Source organism: Carex rostrata, chromosome 20, assembly GCF_964058835.1.
Source record: "Carex rostrata chromosome 20, lpCarRost1.2, whole genome shotgun sequence".
Classification (NCBI taxonomy): Eukaryota; Viridiplantae; Streptophyta; class Magnoliopsida; order Poales; family Cyperaceae; genus Carex; species Carex rostrata.
In genome coordinates this window covers 4724208-4748195 of record NC_135937.1, presented here as the reverse complement: position 1 = coordinate 4748195, position 23988 = coordinate 4724208, and the positions used below count along the sequence as shown (strand labels likewise).

The following is a 23988-nucleotide window of genomic DNA, read 5'->3' as shown; positions in this document are numbered from 1 at the left end:
CTGGATGTTTATTGGAGATACACGGTAATGAAAAGTTATTATGTTTGCATAATTCGTTGAATCAATTTACATTATTTAATATTGAAGTTTACATAAACTCATGAAGAAGTTTACATACACTTTTCAGTTGAACTTGGGAATAATCTAGGAATTGGTGTTCAGGGGCAGCTTAAATAAAAAGGTTAAATAATTAGATGGAGATAGAAGAAAGAATGTTAAGATTTGATGGAGATTTTAAAAATTACGGTAGTTTGATGGAAAAATTGAATATTTCAAAAGTTTATGTGGGCACACCAGAATCTCTGATTCCAAAGCGGATCGAACCCAGAATCTCTGGTTCCAAAGACCAACGCGTTATCCATTGGGCCATGGCGCCACGATGCAAATAGTTTTAGCCAACAATTACATCTTTTAGCTAACAGAATTCGTTCTTTGCTATCCACACGATCCACTCTTCTCAGTTCTCGCACCAATCCCCCGGTAGCCACTGGCTTTGCAGAGAGAGACGAGGAAAATCCAAAACAATGGAGGCAATTGCAGTGCACAGGGGAAGTGCGATACTCTCCGTTTCAGCGGGGCAATTGAGAGGCAAATCTCCCTTTACCAATTATCGTACCGGCCAGAAATCTTCAGCTAGAGTTAGTGCTGCCAGAAAGGTACGATTGTTTAATTAGCTCAAATTTATCTATTTGTTCGATATATCAATATGAATTTTCCTTGTTCATTATGATTTATTGCATTTTGGAGGGAGAGCCATCATTAAATATGAAAGGTTATGACAAAGGTCTGGAATTAACACTTAACAGTTATCACATCTTCCTCAATTGTATTTACCACATAATACAATAAACAACCTCACATTCAAAATTGTCATTTGGCAGAGCACAACTGTCTTTCCAATCGGTGAGCCGGGCCCACGGGAGCTCAAGAGCAAAAATTCACCACCAATCAAACTCCTAACAAATGTAGAAAAACTGCGCCTCCTAAGCAAAGCAGAGAAGGCCGGCCTTCTCTCTACTGCAGAAAATTTCGGTCTCTCTCTCTCCACAGTGGAAAGGCTAGGCCTTTTATCGAAGGCTGAGGAGCTCGGCGTCCTCTCTGCAGCTACAGACCCGGGGACGCCTAGCAGCCTTTTCGGGTTGAGTTTGGTTTTGTTGAGTCTTGGACCTGTTTGCGTGTACGTTGTACCTGAGCAATACCCATGGGAGATAGGTTTACAGGTGGTGGTTGCACTCGCAAGTGTAGTCGGGGGATCTGCAGCCTTTGCGGCTTCTAGTTTTGTTTCCAAGTTACAGGGATCCAGCTAATTTTATTTCTTAGGTGCAATTTTCAATATATATAACTTTCTCTTATTTTTACATGAGATGAAGAATACGCCAACTGGCTTGTAATGTTCAAGTGAGTGTTTTTTCTCAGTCGAGTGTACCGCAATTTTTTATAATGTGTCAAGTGTACCACAAGATTATACCATTCAAGTGTACTGCAACTATTATGCATACTTACATGTGTTATTTGAAATTGGTATTTGGTAATGCTTAATTTGTAACTTTCTATATATGTTGTTATTGACATTTGACAATCTGTTTCTTGTGCAATAAAAAAACAAAACTAACATCTACTTGGAGCAGATGCGTCTGCAAATTAAATCGTTGTTTATATTAAAATTTGGAGACAACGGATGTCATGCTTATTCGATCATAACTTTTCAATGGGCTTGTAAACTTGTGCAAATCAATGCTCCAATTCTTATAATTGAAGTCTGAATGATGAATCCTAACAACCCGTTGTGTTCGGTAAATCAAAATCCAAGCAAAGATGGGGGCAAAAAGAGAGAACTGAAGGTTCAGTTCATATCTCTTCTCGAGTAACTTAGCTTGAGGACTTGAAGTACTCTTCTCATGTTGTCTAACTTGAGAACTATGAGCAATCTCTTAATTATGAGTTCTCCGCTTGGGTGAGATTCGACAACTCTATCTCGAGAATTATTCTAGGACATGAACTCCGAGGCATCAAGATGGTTCTTTCAAGAGTTCAAGTTCTAATTTATTCTTAAAACCTCAATTTCACTAACAGAAAGCAAGTAATTTTTCTATGACTCTTGTTCATTTCAATATTGCAAGGGTTCAAGGGCTGATGGTGGGGCCCAAACTCCAAAGCAAATACTTCTATTCTCAAAAAACAAAGATTCCATTTATAACATTTTTTTTTGGATAAATTTCGTGATAGGTCACTAAACTTTGTTATTTGTCACAAATTGGTCACTTAAATTTTATTTGTCCCTTTTAAGTCACTCAATTTTGTTATTTGTCCCAATCAAGTCATTCTATAATTTTCCATCCAAAATCTAACTGAATATGCTCATTCCGTTAGTATTTTGATAGAATATACTCATTATGTTAATATTTTGGATGGAATGACTATATTCCGTTAATATTTTGGACGGAATAGGAATATTCTGTTAAGATTTTGGATGAAAAAATATAGAGTGACTTGATTGGGACAAATAACAAAGTTGGGTGATTAAAAATGGACAAATCAAATTTCAGTGACCAATTCGTGACAAACAACAAAGTTTAGTGGCCTCTAGCGAAATTTACCCTTTTTTTCAATAGTTGCAAGTGATTTAAGGTAGGGTTGTTCATGAGCCGAGTTGAGTCGGAGTTGCTAATTCAGTTTTGAGTCATAAACTCCAATTTGGAATCAACTTGTGAGCAACTCAAGTCAAGTTGAGTCGACTCGTGACTCATAATGTAATATACAGTGAGACAATATAATTTAATTCTAACAAAAAAAATTATATAGTTTACTAAAATAATACAAAATTAAAGACAATGACAAATACTTAATTAAAAAAATTATGAAAATATAAAAACAATACATAATTAAAAATTACCAAATATATAAGGTTTAGTTGTTTGAGAAAGGATAAATTTTTTTTTAATTTCAAGTGGCAATATAGTAGATTGTGAGAAACATGTATAAGGTTCGGGGACGCAAAAATTAGGAATATATAGATTAGGATCTGGTGTGAGTCCAACCGAGTTGTTTCCGAACCGAGTTGGGGATAAATTGGATTCGACTCATAAATCAACTGAGTCAGTAAACTCGAGTTATTAGCGAGTTGAATCCAAATTAATTCCGAACTGAGTTTCGAGTTGTGAGTTTTTTGTGCATCTCTAATTTGGGAATAAATCTACTGTGATTCTTCAGGAATCACATAAGCCTACTATTCCAAATCCAACCCTTTATTTTATGAAATGTACAAATATCAAAATCAGTGGTTTTTTGTGCACGAATCTCTAAATAAATGAAGGGATGGATTTGAAATAGTAGGGTCATGTGATTCCTGAAGAATGAAGAATCACAGCAGAATTATTCCCCTCTAATTTAAGGTCGACTTAGGGTTAGCGAGAGAAAGAGAAAGGGAATAGAGATAGGGCTGCGATTTGGAAATTGGAAATGGAAGTGAGAAAGAGATCGTAGAGTACTGACATGTTAATGTATATGATAGCCACTATCAATTGTTCAAAAAAATAAAAAATAATAATTATGCTTATATTTTCTTACTATTTTTAAAATTTTCCAAACCGGCTCTAGTGATCCGTTTTGAATTGTTATTCCAAACCAGCCACCTAGTGGCCGGTTCTCAAAAAAAAAAAAAAAAAAATTTCAAAACCGGCCATCTAGTGGCTGGTTCCCAAATTTAATTATTTTTAAGACACTATAAAATTCGATTTTTTTAAATATTTTGCCATTTAGCATCATTTAAGATACTATGATATCTTCGTCATTTAGCGTCATTTAAGATACCATGATATCTTCGTCATTTAACGTCATTTAGCGTAACTTACCATATTTCTTCCTAGTGAAGATATTGTCTCTCTTTGCGTAATTTAGTGTATTTTAGCGTAATTTAATATAATTTCAAATAATTTAGCATATTTTAGTATAATAATGCTAATTATACATTATAATTAAGGTTCTAAATAACACACTATAGCGCAGCTATAGCATTTTCGGATCATAAATGCTATGGCGCTATCGGCATTATTTCGCACTATAGCGGCACTAAATGGGCATAGCGATGTTTTCTTAGCCATTTCGTTATAATGTGATAAACGCTATTTAAATTTTTGATTATAATTATACTAATTATACATAAAAGAAGTAATCTAATAAATATTTAAAAAAAAATCGAATTTCATAGTGTCTTAAATAAAAAAATATTAAATTTGAGAACCGGCCATGGCTGATTTTGAATTTTTTTTAGAACTGGCCACTAGGTGACCGATTTGAAACAAAAATTGGAAACCGGCCATCTAGTGGCCGGTTTGTACATTTTTAAAAATAGTCAAAAAATGTGTACATAATTATTAATTTTTATTTTATGTTGGATATTAATAAAAATGTCGGGATTGGCCGATTCCATATAATTTGAGTTGGTAATAATTTTAACTAGTAGTCAATTCGAGTCAATATCAATTTGTGTTGGTAACGAACAAGTTATTGGTGAGTTAATACTGAGGAAGGAATAACATGAACTATTTCGATCCCAACTGTTGGTTTTTATTGATATTTATGAATGAAAAAAAAAAATTATTGATGTTCGTGTATGGAGATTCATGAGTTGCAAACATCTTTTTTACAGAACTGAGCACAAATTAGATGAGTCGTTTAAAATATATATATTTTATTTACGAAATTATTAACATAACAGACTCCATGGCCCAATGGATAAGGCGCTAGTCTACGGAACTAGAGATTCTGGGTTCGATCCCCAGTGGAGTCGCTTATAAGTATTTTTTTATGACTCTTTCTTTTAAGTTTTCGTTCAACTGTTCAGGTGGAATTGAAGATATGCTGGGTGCATTTGTAAGATCAAGTACAAGATGTAAATTTAAAATCTCTTCTGATTTTCTAATTAAAAATTTTATAACAGTATGCACTTATCTACATTTTGGTTTCTATTAGATCTGCCCAGTCTGGGATAAGAAGGAAGATGATACTAGTGCTGTTGATGAGTTGATCCCATAGACATAGTTGAGGCTGAGGCCTTGAATAATAAAGCCTCTTAATCTATATAAACTTTCTTGTTCTTGTGTATTTTTTACTCTTTTTTTTTTTTTTTTTTAACTTGCATGACTGCTTGTGTATTGAGTTTAGAATTGAGGTTTTTTTTTTATGAGAAATGTTAGGAATCAAGCTTCCAGATTCTATATGCCAGACACGAATGGTGTTAATTTTACAAAGTTTTTTGGAAAATAAAAAGCATAAAAGTAAGAGAAGAAAAGAGGATTATTTACATGGGAGTTTAGAATTGAGGTTGTTCGCTAGTTTCTATTATAATATAAAAGTATATGTTAGGTTCCAAATGTTGGAGGCTACCTGATTAATGATGAAACAACTAAAATAGAAGAAAATAGTCATTTACCATGAGTTTTTTACTGTTTAGTTTCTAACGGAACTGGTGGATTGAGCATTGCAACAGAATCATCAGAAATCAGGAAAAGACTGCCAACCTTGTTGGAGCTGAAATTCAACATTTTATTTAATTTCCATAATAGTGAAGAAATGGAATTAATTAGCTGACGAACTAGTTATTAATTTACATCCAGAATACCAACCAAAATATTATATGTGACTACATTCAGGTATGGCACATGCATTATTTTATTTAAGGTCTGAACTAATTCCATGAACTTCGAATGGATGATTAATTTCCATGTGGCCCTTTATTAAAGTATAAAACGCCCATCATACTCATATTTGAATATGAAAGGTTCCTCTACCGCCCGAACTGCTTTAAATCTGTGCGCGCTAGATTAACACAAATCTTGAAGTGAACACGCACAGATATTGAAGCGACATGCACAGATCTTAATACGATGCACGTAGATCAGAATTGCTTTAAGATCCCTACACGCTAGATCGGCACGGATCTTGAAGCAAACACAAATCTTAATGCAATGCGCGCATATTAGACGGTGGAGGAATCCTTCATATTAAAGATCTAATGGACGTTTTATATTTAATAAATGATAAAATGGATATTTTATAAATTTAATATGAGTTTTAATATAAAAGACAATAAAATAGGTGAATTTGTGAGTCTTTGATGTTTAGAGGGGAAATACGTAATTTTGAAGTTTTTTAGGGGTATATGTGAAATTCCCCCCAAAAAAAAACACTACATTAAAACAGAAAGCTGAAACTAGCAAGTTTAAGAAAATAAAAAGAGCCCACTTGAAAAGCTTAAGGACCAAACATCACAAGAGAGAAGTATGTTGTCAGTGGCTCACAGAATAGTTCTATGTGCTTCAATTGTTGTCTTTCTTGCTGTTTTATATACAGAAATGTAATGTACGATTTTGTATGATTGAGCTAGTGTAATTTAGGAATTTGTATGATTCTATATGATTGAACTTGTGTAATTGTTTTATGATTCTTTCTTGCTTCATAACCTACACTTTGCTCACATATATGTAATCTCTATTTAATCACACAGAAAAAAAAATAAGAATGCACAGCAGAAATTGAGCTGTTCCAGGGGTAAACCGAGCAGCTTTGATGCTCTCTGTTACTTCTGAAGCCTTAGCAGGTACAATACTCTCTACGGAACTAGAGCTGGGTTTTTTTGGTAATTAATACAAGCCTAAGGGCATTTCCACTCAAAAAAAAAGCAGAAATGATCGAGAGTTGTAAAGGTGGTTGTTGGGATTATGATCCTTCTGATTGTTTTATTTTCATCTGAGCCTTTTTGATAGATGCATTAAGGTATTCGACAACAGATTTAGGATCTTTCCTTGCTCCTGAATCAACATCCATGTCATTTCCCAGTTCTGCCAGTATAATGTTGAAGTTGGATGACCCTGAAACAGCTGATGAGTCCACACTTAGACCCTAGTGACCGAGAATGTCAGGCTTTTTCGACTGTTCAGCCTTCATGTCAATTCTAGTCTTCACTGGTGCCATGCTAGAGATCATAAAACCAACCTTTGAGTGCACTATTGAAAATATATAATAGCTAATAAGTATTTTGAATCTTCACTAATCATCTACTACACCCACTAATATCTCAAATCTAATACCTCTATCACTTCTTTACAAACTACACGAAATTCAAATTTACTTGGTACGCCTTTTCTTGGTACACGAGATCATAAAACCAACCTTTTTTTTGCTTGGTACACCTTTTCTGACTTCCAATCAGAAATTCAAATTTACACAAATTTCTAAGAAAGAGAGAGGGAGATAGATGCTAACCATACTAATCACCTATTTCTTTCTTGTCAACAAGCCCAGAAAATCTGGTTTTGGTTAGGGAAAAGTCAGGATTTTTTTGATAAATGGAACTCAATTAAAGATATTTTTTATTTTGCAGCTCAATTTGATGATGTGCAACAAAAAGGGTTTTTGGTCATCTCAAGTACCGTCTGCTGGACTCTATGGAAATATCGCAATGACATATGTTTTAATTCTAGTGCCAACAAATCAGTTAGATCTTTGATTTTACTAACTATTTTTGTTTTTGAATATTGGGCAGGTAAAAGCCATCAAATTTGGTTATGATCCAATGTTTGGGTCTGATAATTACCTTAGCCCTATCTTAAGTGGCTCAACATTACGACTTTGTTTTTTCTATAACTGTGTTTTGGTGGTTGCTTAAGAGAAGGGCATTTGTCTTTTGCTCAGTATTAACTCCTGTTAGTAGTTTTTAGTTTTCTAAGTGACGGTTATGTTGTTTTGTCTTGTAAATTAAATACTGGTTTCAATCTAATGGAACGGACATTTTATATGCCTTTTATAAAAAAAAGAAAAAAAAAAAGAGAAACGCTAACCAGTAGATGAGAGGCACTGAAGCGCGGAGCGAGAGAGAGCGAGAGGGAGACGCTATCCAGTTAGGAGAGGGGCATCTCGGTGGGGTTTAGAGGGGCCAGCCAGGGTTTAGAGCGGAGAGCCAGAGAAGGGTTCAGCACTAGCGCTAACGGAGAGACTTAATTATTTCCGTTCCATCAAACTCATGAAGCGATCCATCTCGCACGATATAGAAGCAGATCGAACGGTTCCCAGTATGGTGGCGTAGTAGCTGACTAGCTGTATAGCAGTATAGCTAAGGGCGTGCGATCGTTTTTCTCATCGTTGATTGGCATTAATTTTCGCGCTAGCGATTAGGCGCTGGAGAGAGAATTTTCCTTCTGCCCCAACCCTCACGCCGTCACGCGCTAGGTCTGGCTGAAGCAGCTCTCCTCTTGCGCTACCCGACCCCCTTCTTCAGTTATCGCTCTCTCTCTCTCTCAGCTTGGCTGATTTGGGGAAATATGTATTGAGTTGTCTTCCACCAATAAAATGCCCTATGGTGGGGAATCGCCCTAGTTCTGTCTGATGGCGAGGTAATCAATTTACAAGTCCTTACAAGAAAAGTCTGCGCCTGACAGAAATGTGTGGTATCGCCCTAGTTCTATCTGGTGGCGAGGTAATCAATTTACATTTCAACAGTTTAGTACTTCTATTTTCATATCATTCTGTTAGTTTTTGAACTTTTTTTTAAAACAGGTTCAAGAGAGAAATCCATCACTAGAGGAGCTTCAATCATCTTTGCTTCGAAGAGGCCCCGATCGGTTGGGTTTAGCTAGGGTTTTTCTCTTCAGGGATGGCGAAGTTGTTATCAAAACAGAAGGTAATTGAGTGTTGTTCTTTATTACTTTGTAGAGAGTGGCTTTACAAAATTGAAGGAAGTGGGGGGTAATGGAAAAATGCTTGCTTGATTTTAATTTTTTATACTTTGCAGTGGAAGGGAAAGAAAAGAAGAAAGGATGTGATGTCGAGTTGTGTCTGATTGGTGCCGAATTGCAACTTAGAGGTGTAAATGCCATATCTCAGCCATTGATTTCTCCTTCTGGCAATATTCTCATTTTCAATGGTAACTTCAATTGTGATTTTGAAAATACCTTGTTTACTGTAGTGCCACTGGTACTGGCACTGTAGATGATTTAGTAATGACCATTCCCAGCACAGATTACTAGTTTAGCACTAATCAGTGCTGGAACAGAGGCAATACTTTGATGATTTTTTCCTTTTATGATTTTTGTGTTTTATCTGGCTCTGTTGCGGACCAAGTAATTATTGAGGCATAAACCATAATTTTTCTGTAGCACATTTAATATATTATTGCTGTGAGTTGGGCTACGATGCTTTGGAAAGTAAAGAGGTTGTTTTACTTCCCGCTCATACCTTCATTTTCAAAGTTCAAACAGTCTATCCAGACCTTGCAACATGATCTTCATATTAAAATGTGCTTGGAGACCAAAATTTTCATTTTTTGGAACTCATTCAACGGGTGGTAGTACTACGTTCACAAAAGTTAGTAATAGGAATTTGTATGTATTTCCTTTGTTGACTCTCAACTGTTACAGTATTATTTTGATGAGTTTTTTGTATCTTCTTAATATTTGTAAAAGGTGAGATCTTCGGAGGAATTGAAGTTCCACATGAAAAAAATGATGCTGAATCTCTCCTCTATGAATTGGAATCGTGTTGCTTGGGTAATGAAAAAAGAGGCAAATCCGTACCTGACGTCCTTTCTTCAATTCGAGGCCCATGGGCTTTGATCTACTGGCAGGTACTTAAACTTGAGACTGTCATACCAACTAATACTGTTGTGATGCTTCATATGGGACAGGAACATTTGCTTCATAAAATATTTGGTTAATGACCTGAAACATTTAGGTTAAGTCAAGGACGTTGTGGTATGGCAGAGATGCATTTGGAAGGAGAAGTCTCTTAGTACGGGAGCCTACTTCTGAAGACCAGAGATTTATTATCTCCTCTGTGGCGCCACCTTCCTCTACGAATAATTTGGGTAGATACTTTTGATCTGCCTGGTATCATCATCTTATTGCAAAATAAAGTGCCCTATACATTTTATTACAGTACTCATAATTTGGTCTTATATGTTCAAACTTTTAGATGGTACAAATATAACTTGTTCATGGGAAGAAATCCCTTGTGGCATATACAGCCTCTGCTTAAAAGAAGGTACTTCTATAAAGGAACCACTAGCAGATGAAAAAGTCAGTAAACATGAATGGACGGATCAAATACTAATTGATTTGATTAACTGGGAGAGAAAGTATTCTGGTCCTGATTTAATTTCGAGTGCAGCCACCATACCTCCGTTAATTTCAGGTAAGAGTTCTCTGTGAAGTAATGTTCCTTCCTTTTGATTTATTTATTCTGATGTTATTTAACTTTTCAATATTAACCTTACTTTTAGCCCAAAAGGTGCTTCATGTAATAAGAGAATCGGTAATGAGAAGAACAATAGTAGACACTCTGACTCAGGTACGATATCATGATTGATAAAGCTATTGTTGAAACTTAGGTGCATTAGTGCATATGTAACATAACTTGGTAGAATTGAACAGCAATATAGGATTGCAGAGGGAGAGGGGGAAGCTCCGATAGCAATTCTTTTTTCTGGAGGGTTAGATTCAATGATACTTGCTGCATTGTTAGATCAATGCCTCAGCTCAAGATGTAAATTTAAAAATCTCTTCTAATTTTCCAATTTAGAAATAAATAATTAACAGTATTTACTTATCTACATTTTTTATTTTCACTAGACTGGATAGATTTGTTAACTGTAAGCTTTGATGGGGAATCTGCTCCTGATAGGATATCTGCCAAGTCTGGTTTGAAGGAGCTCCAACAAATTTCCCCAGCTAGAAGGTACAATGAAAAACTTCCTCTATGAATCACACAATATTAGTTTTTCTTGTTCCTATTGAATTCTTTTCATTCCAACTTGCACAAATAATAGATGGCGTCTTGTGGAGATCGACGCTTCCTTGTCAGACCTCGAATGGGAAACTGATCATGTCATGTCATTAATACATCCTTCAAAGACCTACATGGTATCTACTTCACCTTTTTCTCTCTGAAAGTACAAAACCTTCATATAAAAATACACTATTTATTACGGGATGTAATTTTTGAAACAGGATTTGAATATAGGCACAGCATTGTGGTTAGCTGCACAAGGTGACGGATACGTAGATGGTGGGATCTGTCAACTGTCAGAAAGTAGGTCCCGCTACAAGTATCAGTCAAAATCAAGAGTGCTATTGATTGGTTCAGGAGCTGATGAACAGTGTGCTGGTTATGGTCGGTACCGCACAAAATTTCGGCTTGGAGGGTAATAATTCATAGGACCTCTTGCTAATCAAACCAAGCACTTGCAACTAATAATTAATTTTTGGATAGTTTGCAAATAACACCAACCATCAAAACAATAGTAACCAAGCACAGAATGCTTGTTAACCTTGACTACTGCTCATTGATCCAATGACATAGCATCATATTTTGTTAATTTATAGTTGGATGCCAACATAAAATTTCGCATGGTTTAGCGTTTAATTTGTGCATGAGGGAAGAACAGAAGAACAGAACTCTACTAATAACCATGTATTTGGAGTGATTGATAGGTAATTATTAAATGGAAAGTACTTTTTCGGGCAAATTCCGTCGGTGGTCACTAAAATTTGTTCTTTTAATTGGTTACTCAAGTTTGATTTGTGAACTTTATATTTGTTCCAAACAAGTCACTTTGTTATTAATTCATTCTAAATACTAACATTATATGACGTAAATTCCAACTAAAATCATATTGGTGTATTTGAACTAGATGTATAAAGTGATGAGTTGTATGCGAATTGGCTGCTGCGCCATATTCGGTTAGTATTTTAGACGAAAATAGTAAAAAAGTGACATGATTGGAACAAATATAAAGTTCTATGGCTCTAGAGGGACAAATCAATAATTGGTTGGGTGCTATTTGCAAAAATCCTAATTTCTGGTTTACTAACATTTTCATTGTTGGTAAATTTTCCAATGTCCCTGCTTTGGTTGTGGCCTTTTTTTCCTATTGTCCCTAATCTGATGGCTCTCCTGGGCTTGGTCAACCATTTGAAAATTACTTAAACAGACCACTTACTGAAAGAGGTTGCTAACTATCTTTTGGGAGGGTAAAGTAGATGTTGATAGATTAAATTTGTAAGGGCTAGTATGAGTTGTAAAAGAATGGAGTTCCAGTTGTCTCTTATGTGCAATTTATTTTAAATTCGATAGATCAGATATTAAAATAAGGATCCGATTCAAAATTATCAGGATGCAAGCAAGCCATCCATTGGATTTCATTTATTTATAGTAGTTTAATATCTCCTTTCTATGGGATTATATCCCGAGTTATTGCAAAAGCAAAAAAAAAGGAAAAATGATATTATGGAAGTCAATATTCTCGCATTTATTGCTACTGCACTGTTCATTCTAGTTCCTACTGCTTTTTTACTTATTATCTACGTAAAAACAGTCAGTCAAAATGATTAATTTGACTAAACTTGAATGAAATTCTTATCAATTCATCATTAAAGAAATAAAAGAAAGGGATTAAAAAAAAGAGAATCCTTTATAAATGTAATTATGGAAAATTATGCGGTTCCATGGTTATTAATTTGATGGAGTAAATCCTCAAACAATATATGCACAAGTCACTAATAGTCTTGATTTAGTTTCTTAGTCGTGATTTAAACAGAGCATGGAAACACTGCTCTATATATTATATTATGCATTGTGGAAGTTATCTACCCCCCCCCCCTTTTTTTTTTGGTAAGATGCAGTCTGCATAACAGTATTTCGAAGTTCTTCATGCTTTACACTTGATCTGCCTAAATTTAGTTAGATTTAGCCTTTTTTCCATTTTACAAGCATGTCCCTTCAAAAAAAAAACAAGTGATTTACTTAATTTGCAATTTCTCTGTACTACAAAAGTTTGAAAAATGGAGATGACAATTATTCCTTTTATAGTTTCCCTTCACCTCTACAAGATGTACCTAATGATATATCAGAAGAAGATCAGGCATACAAGTTAAATTATCAAAATTGCATGTAGACAATTTACCAGAGCTGATGAATTTCTCAGTTTCGGGAAGTTTAAAGCATCAATTTGACTTAGCCACCCAACATTCTAGATAATCTGAAAAGACTTATGTTTTCTCATCCAGTTTTACCTCTAGGAAATGGACTCCAGGTTTTTTAAGCATTTTGATTGAGAGAATTTAGATGGGGATATGAAAGCTGTGCTTTTGAATCCATGATACCGATACTGTACAATTCAAAATTTTATTTTATTTTATTTATTGAATTTGGATTAGTTGGGATGCATTGAAGGAGGAGATGAGGCTGGATATGCAGAGAATATGGAAAAGAAATATGGGAAGAGATGACCGGTGCATTTCTGACTGTGGCAAGGAGGTATATTACTCTTCGTTAGTTGAGATTACTAGCTTTGGACTCCCTATCATTTTGTTCTTACCATCAACAACAACAACAACAACCAAGCCTTTAGTCCCAAACAAGTTGGGGTAGGCTAGAAATGAAACCCAATCACAATCATTTTGTTCTTACCATAATTTGACAAATAAATATTTACTTAATTAGCAGAATCCTAGTCAGAACTGGTAGAGGGCAGTCATTTAGCATTCAAAAAAATATCTCTGTGAAGAGTGAAAAAAAAGCCATTAAACATCAACACTAATTAGAATTTCTTTTCTGAATTTCAAAGTAATAACAATATCTCTTGGCTGTTGTTTACTTTGTCTGTTTTACCCTTTACTTTCTATATGTACGCCAATTGGAATGCTTGTGCACCAAAAAAACTCTTAAGGAAATAATTTGTATTTCTTATAATGCAGGCTAGGTTTCCATTTTTAGATGAAGATGTGATAAAAAGTCTGTTAGAGCTACCTTTAAGTGAGATTGCTGATCTTGATGCACCTGTAGGGACTGGAGACAAGAAAATTCTTAGACAGGTTTTTCCTTTTAGTTGTTACTTCCTATACTGCATCTTTTAGGTGACAAATTTGAAGCTGCTTAATTAATCTCCTGACTTTGAAAGGTTGCTAAGTTGCTGGGGTTAAGTGAAGCTGCTCTTTTGCCTAAGAGGGCAATCCAGGTAGAATTTATATTATTGTCTAGAGTAACACTGACTCCAAAATCCATCAAATAGGCTTCAAATAACGAATCCAAAATGTTCAAACCGATCTACTTCACCGGTATTGATTTACATGCAAAATTTATAAATTTTCGAATTCATTTAGTATAAAGTCAAGTGATAAAAAATTATTAAAATTAACTTAAAAATCTTCTTTTTTGACCACTTGACTTCATACGAAATGAATTCAAAAATTTATAAATTTTGCATGTAAATGCATCACTCATAAGGTATTTGAACGCTTTGGATTCGTTGTTTGAAGCCTATTTGACTTTTGCTTTCTTACTTTGATTTTTCTTTCTGTAATTATTTGTATGTGCAGTTCGGTACAAGAATAGCAAGAGAATCAAACAAACGGATTTTTGGAAGTAATCGAGCAGCCAACCAAGCATCAGCTGGTAGTGTTGATATTCACCTCCGTGCCGAATAGTTTATGGGTCAAATTGCTAATGCTCTTCTTAATTTCTCGGCTGGTGGTTTTTGGCACCCTTGAATATAGCAAGGGGTTAGTGGATTATGTCATGTCTTGTTTCACCCGAAGTAGAGATAATCACACACACAAAAAATAAAACTATTGCTTATTTTGTCTCTTTTCCTTTTTTTTTTCCCCTTCTTCTTTCTTTATATTGGGTTGTAACTCACAAGACAGTCTCCATTGGTGTCAAGGAACAAAACCCGAAAGCCTGAGTAGAGATGAGCTCTTTTACTGAATTATTACTTGGTATTTCATTTGAGTAATTTGGAATCAGAAAAAAGCATAGAATGATTTAAATTTTGAAGACTAGCTTGTAACAATATTATGGTATATTGAAGACGTCTTATTGACAGTGTGTATGTCAAAATACTGGGCATTTGCATTTTTAACCATTCATTTCTTGTTTTGTATTGTATTGGGAAAGCCCAATGCAACAAAAAAAAGCAATCATAAAAATAAAAATTTACATTAAGCCTGCCAAGATTTAGTAGCCCAAAGATTTGTTACATCAATTTAATCATGACATTGTTAATAATAGAGTTGAACATTTTTTTCCAAATGCAAACATTTCTTAATAACATTTTTTCTTGTTTATTGTCTTAACAACTTATTTGGATGGAGAGTAGAGGAAGCGAGGAGATGTGAAGAATAGAAGGGAATGGAATTAAAATGAGTTAACATAATTTTGTCACCAAGCACAATTTGATTCTATTTTCCCGTTTGTTCCATTACCTCCCTTCTATTAATGACATTAAACTTTTGTAATAGTCAACTTGGCCTGAAATGATGAGAAAATTTGAATGAACTTTTACTTAATTGGCTGGTAGTTGAACTCAAATTTTTTAATTTTTTTTTTTTTTAAAATCCAAGAAGCACATCAGTCGTACGAGTGCTAGTCTATAAAAAGCAAGAGAAGAGGGAGGTTCTGCGTGTTTTCTTGGAATATCCCATTGATCCTCTCTTACGAATATATGGTCCTTTTAATTCAATTATGAAAGCTGGCTACTTAAAGGAAAAACTCACATATCCATTTTCAAGTTCGATTTTTATCCTTGTGATGTTTTGTCAAATTTTCTAGTTCATACCCACTAACCAAAAATCAAAGCGAGCACCAGAGCATTTGGTATTTGTATATGAGAATATCTAGCAACTCCATAAAAATAAATTAATTAATTTAAGCCAGTTCATATTTCACATAATGATTTATCGCAAAATAAGTAGCTAGCAAAACCACATAACAATAGGAAGAAACTATAAAAAATCTAAATTATCAAGGTGCTCCTAGACTCAAAATTCCACATTTCAGTACAACCAAACAGGCACATTGTTACTTCAGCATATATGACTCGAAACCATACAACCTGGCTATTTAGTTGCGCTGTCATTGGTGTTGCTGCTCAAAAGGGAGGAAAGGAGAGAAGAAAATGTTAATGATTATCTCAAAATCTGAAGGAAAAGAAGAAAATAAATGATAATAACCATTGTACACCCAAAATATCCTCATTCAACTAGTTATGTATATTCATTATTATCCATTAGCCGACATACACGAGAACCAATTTGTTTCCATGCCTTTCGTTTATTGTACCGTTGTTTTTCAAGGTAATCAGACTCCTCTATACATAATTCCCGATTCATATTGCTTTGAGGTATTTAAATTAATGGAAAAGCAGTTATATCTGCAAAAAAAGTTAGCAGCTGAGGATCAAGGGTTTTAGGATTTATTTGCAATTGGTGCATGGGATACTGTAAGGGGCTCAGATACATCTTGTAGTGCATATCTGAATGACCACTGAACAATTTGTTAAATGAAAAGAAAATTTGAAAATCTGTTGGTGGCACTTTAGAATTGTCTATAAAAGCAGTAGTTATTTTTTTCTTCTTAAAAATGTTATATATGAGCTGCATCATAAATTATGTGGTTATTGATCTTTTGGCTGACTCCATTTGTTTCTTTTGTTTTCTTTTTGTTAGCAACATAGGTTGCTTGTATGCGGATGAATGCAAAAGATACTTTCTGGATTGTTTAAAATTTTTGAAGCATGACATTGAACTCAGACATCCTCTAAGGTACCTGACCTCAACAAGACAAATCCCACTCAGTCATCAGCCTCCAAATCAGTATTGCAAACAAACAGCTAAAATTGGTCATGTATATGAGAGCAGGGGCGGACCCGAATAGGCCCAAGGGTAGGTGCCTACCCTTGGATTTTGAAAAGAAAAATTAGCCATGGTTTTATGGGCTATTGCCTATCCCTAATGAACAAGTTTGCCAACCCCTGTTGGAGCACAATATTTCTTCCAGTCCAACTCATTTTCTCATTATTTTTTGCCTGCCCCTGACCAAATTCCCAAGTCCGCCTCAGTCTGAGAGGATGTGGACTCATCAACTTTAGTGATGTTTATAGGGATGACATAATACACTTGTTTTATATGTAACAGTACCAGGTAATTGTTTGATATAGCATAGAAGTAATTTGTAAAGCATACAGAATAAGATATTAATAAAGCTCGAACAAGTATATTAAAGAACAAAAGCAGACCTTAAGTCATTTGCTTTACCTTCTTCTTCTCAAAAACCTTTTTCCATTTTTGTTGATCAAGCTTTATTGCTTTGTCACTCCAGCTACAACAATATTATATTATACATTACATTAGTAACCACATCACATAATCTAACTTAGTGCAAGAGCCATTATTTATGTAGAATTATCATAACAAAGCTGGAGAATTCGATTAAAGATCTCTTTATAAATTTGTAAATTTCAAGAAATTGGAAACTGAATAGGCACTTGTAAATAGGCTAGGCTAGGCTAAATTAGTCGTTATGAGAGGTGTTTGTAACTTAAAACTTTGTAAATAATTTTCTTATCAATATATTTGTTAGTGGCATATTGTCGACTAACCTTCAACCAACAACAACAACAGCAACCAAGCTTTTTAGTCCCAAACAAGTTGGGGTAGGCTAGAAATGAAACCCAATCGTAGTCCCAAGGTGAAGTAGATAGTAATAAAATAATAATAAAAATAATAGTAGTAGTACAACTACTAATAGTAATAATGGTACCACTAATAGTAGTAATAATATTAATAATATACTAACTATACTATGCCTACCCTATAGATCGTAGGCGCCAAAGTCCTAAGCTCTACGTCCTTAACCCCAAATCCCTAGTCATATGTCCTAAAGCATATAATACTACCCCTAAACACGCCTAAACAATATTTCCTAAGTCACGGTTCTGGCACATGAATTGCTAACTTCCACGCGCTCCTGTCTAAAGCCAACTCTTTGGATACATTCCATTCCTTCAAAACCCTTTTTACTACTTCCTCCCATGTCAATCTTGGCCGACCTCTGACATGGGAGGAAGCAGTAAAAAAGGGACTTGAAGGAAAAAACAAAATTGGATACTGGGCCTGTATTGACATGAAGAGCAAAATCAAGTGCATATTTCTTGTAGGTACCTAACAGCAGGAGAAAATATAGTCCAAAATCTAAAAGTTTACACTTGTTAATCTCATAATGGTTAATCAGAACTAAATAGTTGTCTTTTATTTTATCCATTTCATTTTTTTTGTTTCCTGATATTGAATTGTCAAGAGGGTGAAGTAAATCATGAAAATTAATATTTCAAACACTTATTTGACCAGTTCCATAATACTCTTGAGACATATACCTGAAGGCTTAATGAAGAAACGGCGAATTTACGATTGTATTTAATATATAATGAATATTTGAAAACTTCCCTAATCCAATACCCCAATAGTGGTTTTCAAGTAATAAAAAAATAAAAATAAAACACCATATCCTCATTCAGGCAACAATTATACTACAAAGCAAGTTAAATTGTGAAAATTAAAGAGACTAACTTGAATTGGAGATTTTTGGTCAGATTGGAGGTGTGTGTTTGGAGCCACGCAATGGAAGCCAAAGTGAAAGACCCTTTCCACGTAGTAATCAACTGATGGGGGTCAGTGTGTGGGACCCCGGTGTCACCTCTGTACACACTCTTCCAAGCGTCCATCTCTCGAGTCTGGATTTTCTTCTCGGAGGAAAGGGTAAAGGAGAAAGGGAGGGAGAAGATGATGAGAACGGTGGTGGTATCGCTTCTCTCTCAGGCACCTGAGAGGATGAGAACTCGAGAGAAGAGAGGGTTGTTGCCTTGACAAGGAGAATAGGCAAAGATTTGGGATGGATGATCAGGATTGAACGAGAGGTGTTCAGGGAGAAAGATCACCGTTTATTCTAGAGACTTCGATATGCACTGGGTAACATTTTGGTTGATCCAGGATCACGCATAGTGCATGAATTCATGTAACTGCTCCGTGGGACCGAATACCGCTTGTCGAAGGTGTTCAAACTTCAGTAATTTTGGTTAATTTCAAAGATGGCCTAAATGTAGGGGTGTCCTGTAAACTGTCGGATACGAATCGGACACGAATCGAACACGAATCGGACAGTGGTCAAATCGTATTCTGAATCGGAAATTAAACGGATACGGATTAAATATTGTACTGATACGGTTAGGATATGGATATGAATATAATTCAAATAATTAGAAATAAATTACTAATATACATTATAGTAAAAAATAATATTTAAATATATTTTTTCATTTATAAATTAAATCTAATATTTTTCATAATAAGTTTGTTGGTTACAAAATATATATGTACATGCAGTTTAATAAATTATTAGTATAAATATGAAATTTAATAAATTAATTTAAGAACATATAGTATATTTGTTGTGGTTTAAGGATGTAAACGGTCAAATGAGGATAGTTATGAATAGTTAAAAAGTTTACTGTATTTTTATCTGTTATAATTTTTTGAATGCAAATATAAAAACAGATAGTCTCAAATACAAATACGGATCGGATAATTTAAGTAACTTTTTGAATTCGAATTCGGACAAAATATAAACAACTGTATATTCCATTCCCCTTTAATTAGGAGGAGAGATTATCCGATTGATCAAACTATATATGCTTGCTCTAGAAAGATTTATTGTCATTATATAAACAACTGTGTATTTCTAAACAGAAAATATCATTACCCTATATAATGCTTCAAGTAATAGTACCCGAAGTATATATAAGCATTAATCGATCTACGGAGAAAAATGTTAGGATAAAAATTCATAAAATTGGAATAGCTAAGAAATTAAACAAAATAAATTAAATTAAAATAGTATTACTCAGATTGTGATATATATCATTATTGTCTTTAAACGTATTGTGTCTCTGTAGTACAAGATTTGATATCACAATTAAAATTAACTGAGATATTGCTTCTTAAGGAGTTAAGGATGACTATAAAAATGACTACTGATAATTCTACAATATAGTTAATTATAATTTAATAAATTGAAAATAAAAATAAAATATTAGATTGGAGTATAAAAAAAGAATATTGTCGTGTGTTTTCTTGTATTCAAAACAGCCAGAATGAGATAAAGGAGAGATTAATTGGAGAGTAATATCTTAGAGTATATCGGAGAATAAAAAATAGAGTTACTATTTTGTTTTCCATCTGTTTATTTGTTACTGGATTATGCTTGTTTGTTACTGGATTATACGGATACAATTTTATGGGTTTGAAAATGTAATATTTAATTTGTGAGAATCTATACTTATAAGAATGTACATAATTGATTATGAAAATGTACTGGAATGAGTGATCGTTTGTATCGCAAAAATTGTTGAAAAATCATGATTTATTTAAAAATATGTATTTCTATTTAAATTTTCTCATATATTTAAAATAAGAAAAATATTATGAACAAATAATTAGACCAATATTTTAAAATAAGTAAAATATGTGATGTAAAAGAAAAGATTGTCGCTCGCAGTCGCAGCAGAATTTAGTCCCACAAGGTTGATCGAAGTATAATGGAGATGCTTATATATACACCTCGCAGACGAAGAGAGAATCAGCTGAGAGATTGTTTGGGAAAACAGATAATTGGGCTGGACCATGAATTTTTTCTCAAAAATTCATGCTGTGTTGGCATTTTATGTGGAACAAACTGAGAAAGAGTGAGAAAAATTGAGCCTATCGAAGGAGATCTGGAAATTAAATTATAGTTGGACTCAATTCTTACTCATTCTCAATAGAAATTGGTCAACCCAACAGACCCTAACTCTTAATTATTTCAACTCTTTCTTATTTATCCGTAGTACACGCACTTAATTTTTTTATTTCCGATTGTACCCTTTTGTAATTTTTTTCTTCCTTATTCTGTGTATTTTTTCTTATTCTTTCTCTGATGTGTATATAATTCCGGCATAAAAAAAGTTTCATAAATATATTTTTTTCAATAATTTATTTATTGGTGAAGGTGACTTAAACTTTAATATGTGTAATGTAAAATGTGTACAATTACAAGAACTTTTATACAAATGAGCAAGAGCAAGGACAAAATGAGAAAAAAAAATCTAATAATACTTAATTGTGAATAATTATATTAGTGAGTAAATAGAAAAAAAAATAAACAAAGTTAAGGAGAATATTAAAAAAAATAAAGAGTGTAATAGTAAATAGAAAACTGAATAATTTTTCAAAGGTGTAGAAAAAATTAACTCTGCAAAAGGAAAGGAGAGGATATATCAAGGAAGAGAGGAGGACAATTCAAAACCAAAACAGAAACGTATCTTTCTGATTTTTTTTAATATCTAAAATTAATCTTATTTAATACTAAAGATATTGTTATTAAAGAATAAATAATAGCAATTAGTAAAACTGTCCACAATTAATGAAATGTATATATTTCAGTTTAATTCTCTAATTTTTTGAATTTCATAAATAAAAATTATAAGCAAATATATTGAATTAAAAAAAATTCAATTTAAAAATCCATACTCCTACAAAACTCAAAATTTTGTGTACGAGTCATAGATGAAGTTGATGATGTGTATGAAGTTAAAATCAAACGATTATGAACTATTTCGTTGTTAATTTTAAAATGAGTAAGGCTACGGTGCTATGGGTTGCATAGAGGGCTACGGTGCTACGGCTCAATATTCGAGTTTTCAAAATTTTAACGGTCGATCGGAACCGTTCATCTTGTTCTCCATATTAATATGTGTTTGGAAACCAAATTTTAAATTTTAAAAAAAAATTACTATTTTTTTTGAGTGAGTCTATGGTACTATGCATATCACGGGTTGTTACTGTGCTACGGTTCTATATTTGAGTTTTCAAATCCTAACGGTCGATCCAAACCGTTCATCTTGTTCTCCATATTAATATGTGTTTGGAGACCAAATTTTACATTTTTTGAAATTTGTTTACTATTTTTTTAGATATTTAGAAAATCACTTGATCTGAAAATTCTGGACCATCCAAAAACAGTGATTTTCAATAAATCTAAAAAAATAGTAAAAAAATTTCAAAAAATGTAAAATTTGGTCTCTAAAAACATATTAATATGGAGAACAAGATGAACGGTTCGGATCGACCGTTAAGATTTGAAAACTCGAATATAGAGCCATAGCACGGTACCAAATCGTAATATGCATAGTACCATAGACTCACTCATTTTTTTTATAAATAAAAAATCACTTGATCTAAAAAATTATACACCATTCAGATATTTTATTTTCTACCTATCTAAAAAAATAGTAATTTTTTTTCAAAAAATGTAAAATTTGGTCGCCAAACACATATTAATACGGAGAACAAGATGAACAGTTCGAATCGACCATTAGAATTTTGAAAACACAAATATTGAACCGTAGCACCGTAGCCATTTATGCAACCCATAGCACCGTAGCCTTACTCTTTTAAAATTTAGAGACATTGCTTGTGCAACGGCTCGTAAATTTCTAAGTTATAACTTATAACAGGATATACGCAGTGCATGGTTCAGTGGTTGGATAGAGTGAGGGGGGTGTCCGATGGGCATCGGACCAAATAGGGTTCGATGAGGGGTTTAAACCGTCGGATCTGCTTTAAGATTCGCACTCGCAATTTCGCGTCTGCTTTAAAATCCGTACACACGAATCCTAAAGCAGATCCGACGGTTTAAACCCCTCATCGAACCCTATTTGTGTCCGATGCCCATCGGAAACCCCCCTCTCCCGGTTGGATAAGGATTGAGTACAACTCTGAGTGAGTCTATGGTACTATGCATATTACGATTTGGCACCGTGCTACGGTTCTATATTTGAGTTTTCAAATCCTAATGGTCGATCCGAACCGCTCATCTTGTTCTCCATATTAATATGTGTTTGGAGACCAAATTTTACATTTTTTGAAATTTTTTTACTATTTTTTTAGATTTATTGAAAATCACTGTTTTTGAATGGTCCAGAATTTTCAGATCAAGTGATTTTCTAAATATCTAAAAAAATAGTAAAAAAAAATTTTAAAAATGTAAAATTTGGTCTCCAAACACATATTAATATGGAGAACAAGATGAACGGTTCGGATCGACCGTTAGGATTTGAAAACTCGAATATAGAGCCGTAGCACTGTAACAAACCCGTGATATGCATAGTACCATAGACTCACTCTACAACTCTTTATTACGGGGCTGGTACAAAAAATCAGGTGTAGTTTCACGAAGCTGCACATGGAGGGACCTATATTATAACTCCACTAGAAGCGCCGACAAATAACACGTAGAGCACGCCTGGGAAATGTGGCAGCTATTCGTTGGTTATTCGTACAAAAGCGCACCAATTACCAATAATCAATCATCATTTGAAGGTCACAATCTCTGAAAATAAACCCGACAAGTGTTGTATCCACTAAAACCTATGATTAACAATTAACCATTCAGTATCTCTTCTCCTTATTAAGGAACTTAATGTCTAGATCCTGCAAGAGTCCTGATTTACTGTTTTTTTTTTTGAATGGTGCCCATAGACCGCGCGCCGCACCTCTGAACCACGCACGGCACCTGCGGACCGAGCATGTGCACCACGCATCCTTTCCTGATTTACTGTTTTTTTTTTTGAATGATGCTCAGCCGTTGAATTTTCAGATCGCACATAGATAAATTTTCCAAATTATGAGTTTCAACACTTAAGTATGCATTGGTCGCGCCGCATATGATCCCAGTGCCCATAGACCGCGCGCCGCACCTCTGAACCACGCACGGCACCTGCGGACCGAGCCTGTGCACCACGCATCCTTTTTTTCTTTTTTTCTGCTGAAGGCGGGATTTGAACTCAATTGGATTCTGTTGGTGCCAAAACTCTTACCACTACACTAGAGTTCACATGTGTTATCTTATAGATAAATATAGTATTTGACTATTTTTCTCTACAAATTTGATTTAAATTATCTCTCCTCCTTATTAAGAAGCTGAATGTTTTATACTACATAATTTGCTCCCGTTGCTGTGCACGGGCACAATTACTAGTACAACTTAATTATCGTTCGATTGCATTAAGATCCGTCAGACTCAATTTCAGAAACCCTATATATACTCCCACGGACACCGAACAAAATC

General features: G+C 34.1%; 3 protein-coding genes and 1 non-coding gene across 6 annotated transcripts; 3 read left to right on the top strand and 1 right to left on the bottom strand.

Annotated features, from left to right (window-relative positions):
* Positions 1–422: 422 nt before the first annotated feature.
* On the top strand, positions 423–1498 carry LOC144572698 (wiskott-aldrich syndrome family protein, putative (DUF1118)). Its single transcript, XM_078322358.1, has 2 exons — positions 423–656; positions 882–1498. The coding sequence occupies exons 1-2, from the start codon at positions 525–527 to the stop codon at positions 1305–1307; spliced, it is 558 nt and encodes a 185-aa protein (XP_078178484.1). The 5' UTR covers positions 423–524; the 3' UTR covers positions 1308–1498.
* A 3218-nt stretch (positions 1499–4716) lies between these two features.
* TRNAR-ACG (transfer RNA arginine (anticodon ACG)) lies at positions 4717–4789 on the top strand. The gene has a single exon. It is a non-coding gene; the product is annotated as a tRNA-Arg (tRNA).
* A 3390-nt stretch (positions 4790–8179) lies between these two features.
* On the top strand, positions 8180–14626 carry LOC144572120 (Asparagine synthase family protein). 3 transcript variants are annotated; one of them, XM_078321541.1, is made up of 15 exons: positions 8180–8473; positions 8554–8677; positions 8789–8920; positions 9459–9619; positions 9727–9859; positions 9967–10185; positions 10274–10341; positions 10425–10536; positions 10623–10728; positions 10820–10913; positions 11001–11194; positions 13209–13308; positions 13749–13865; positions 13952–14008; positions 14370–14626. In XM_078321541.1, exons 1-15 carry the CDS (start codon positions 8438–8440, stop codon positions 14475–14477), a joined length of 1761 nt encoding a protein of 586 aa, XP_078177667.1. In that variant the 5' UTR covers positions 8180–8437; the 3' UTR covers positions 14478–14626. The 3 variants fall into 3 exon arrangements, with proteins under 3 accessions (XP_078177667.1, XP_078177668.1, XP_078177669.1); XM_078321542.1 differs by lacking the exons at positions 10274–10341; positions 10425–10536 and having other exon boundaries at positions 8190–8473; XM_078321543.1 differs by lacking the exons at positions 13209–13308; positions 13749–13865; positions 13952–14008; positions 14370–14626 and adding an exon at positions 13071–13131 and having other exon boundaries at positions 8190–8473.
* A 1047-nt stretch (positions 14627–15673) lies between these two features.
* On the bottom strand, positions 15674–18740 carry LOC144572123 (actin T1-like protein). Its single transcript, XM_078321546.1, has 3 exons — positions 18396–18740; positions 17085–17148; positions 15674–15915 (listed from the first exon to the last, which is right to left on the bottom strand). The coding sequence occupies exons 1-3, from the start codon at positions 18548–18550 to the stop codon at positions 15904–15906; spliced, it is 231 nt and encodes a 76-aa protein (XP_078177672.1). The 5' UTR covers positions 18551–18740; the 3' UTR covers positions 15674–15903.
* Between the last annotated feature and the right edge of the window lie 5248 nt (positions 18741–23988).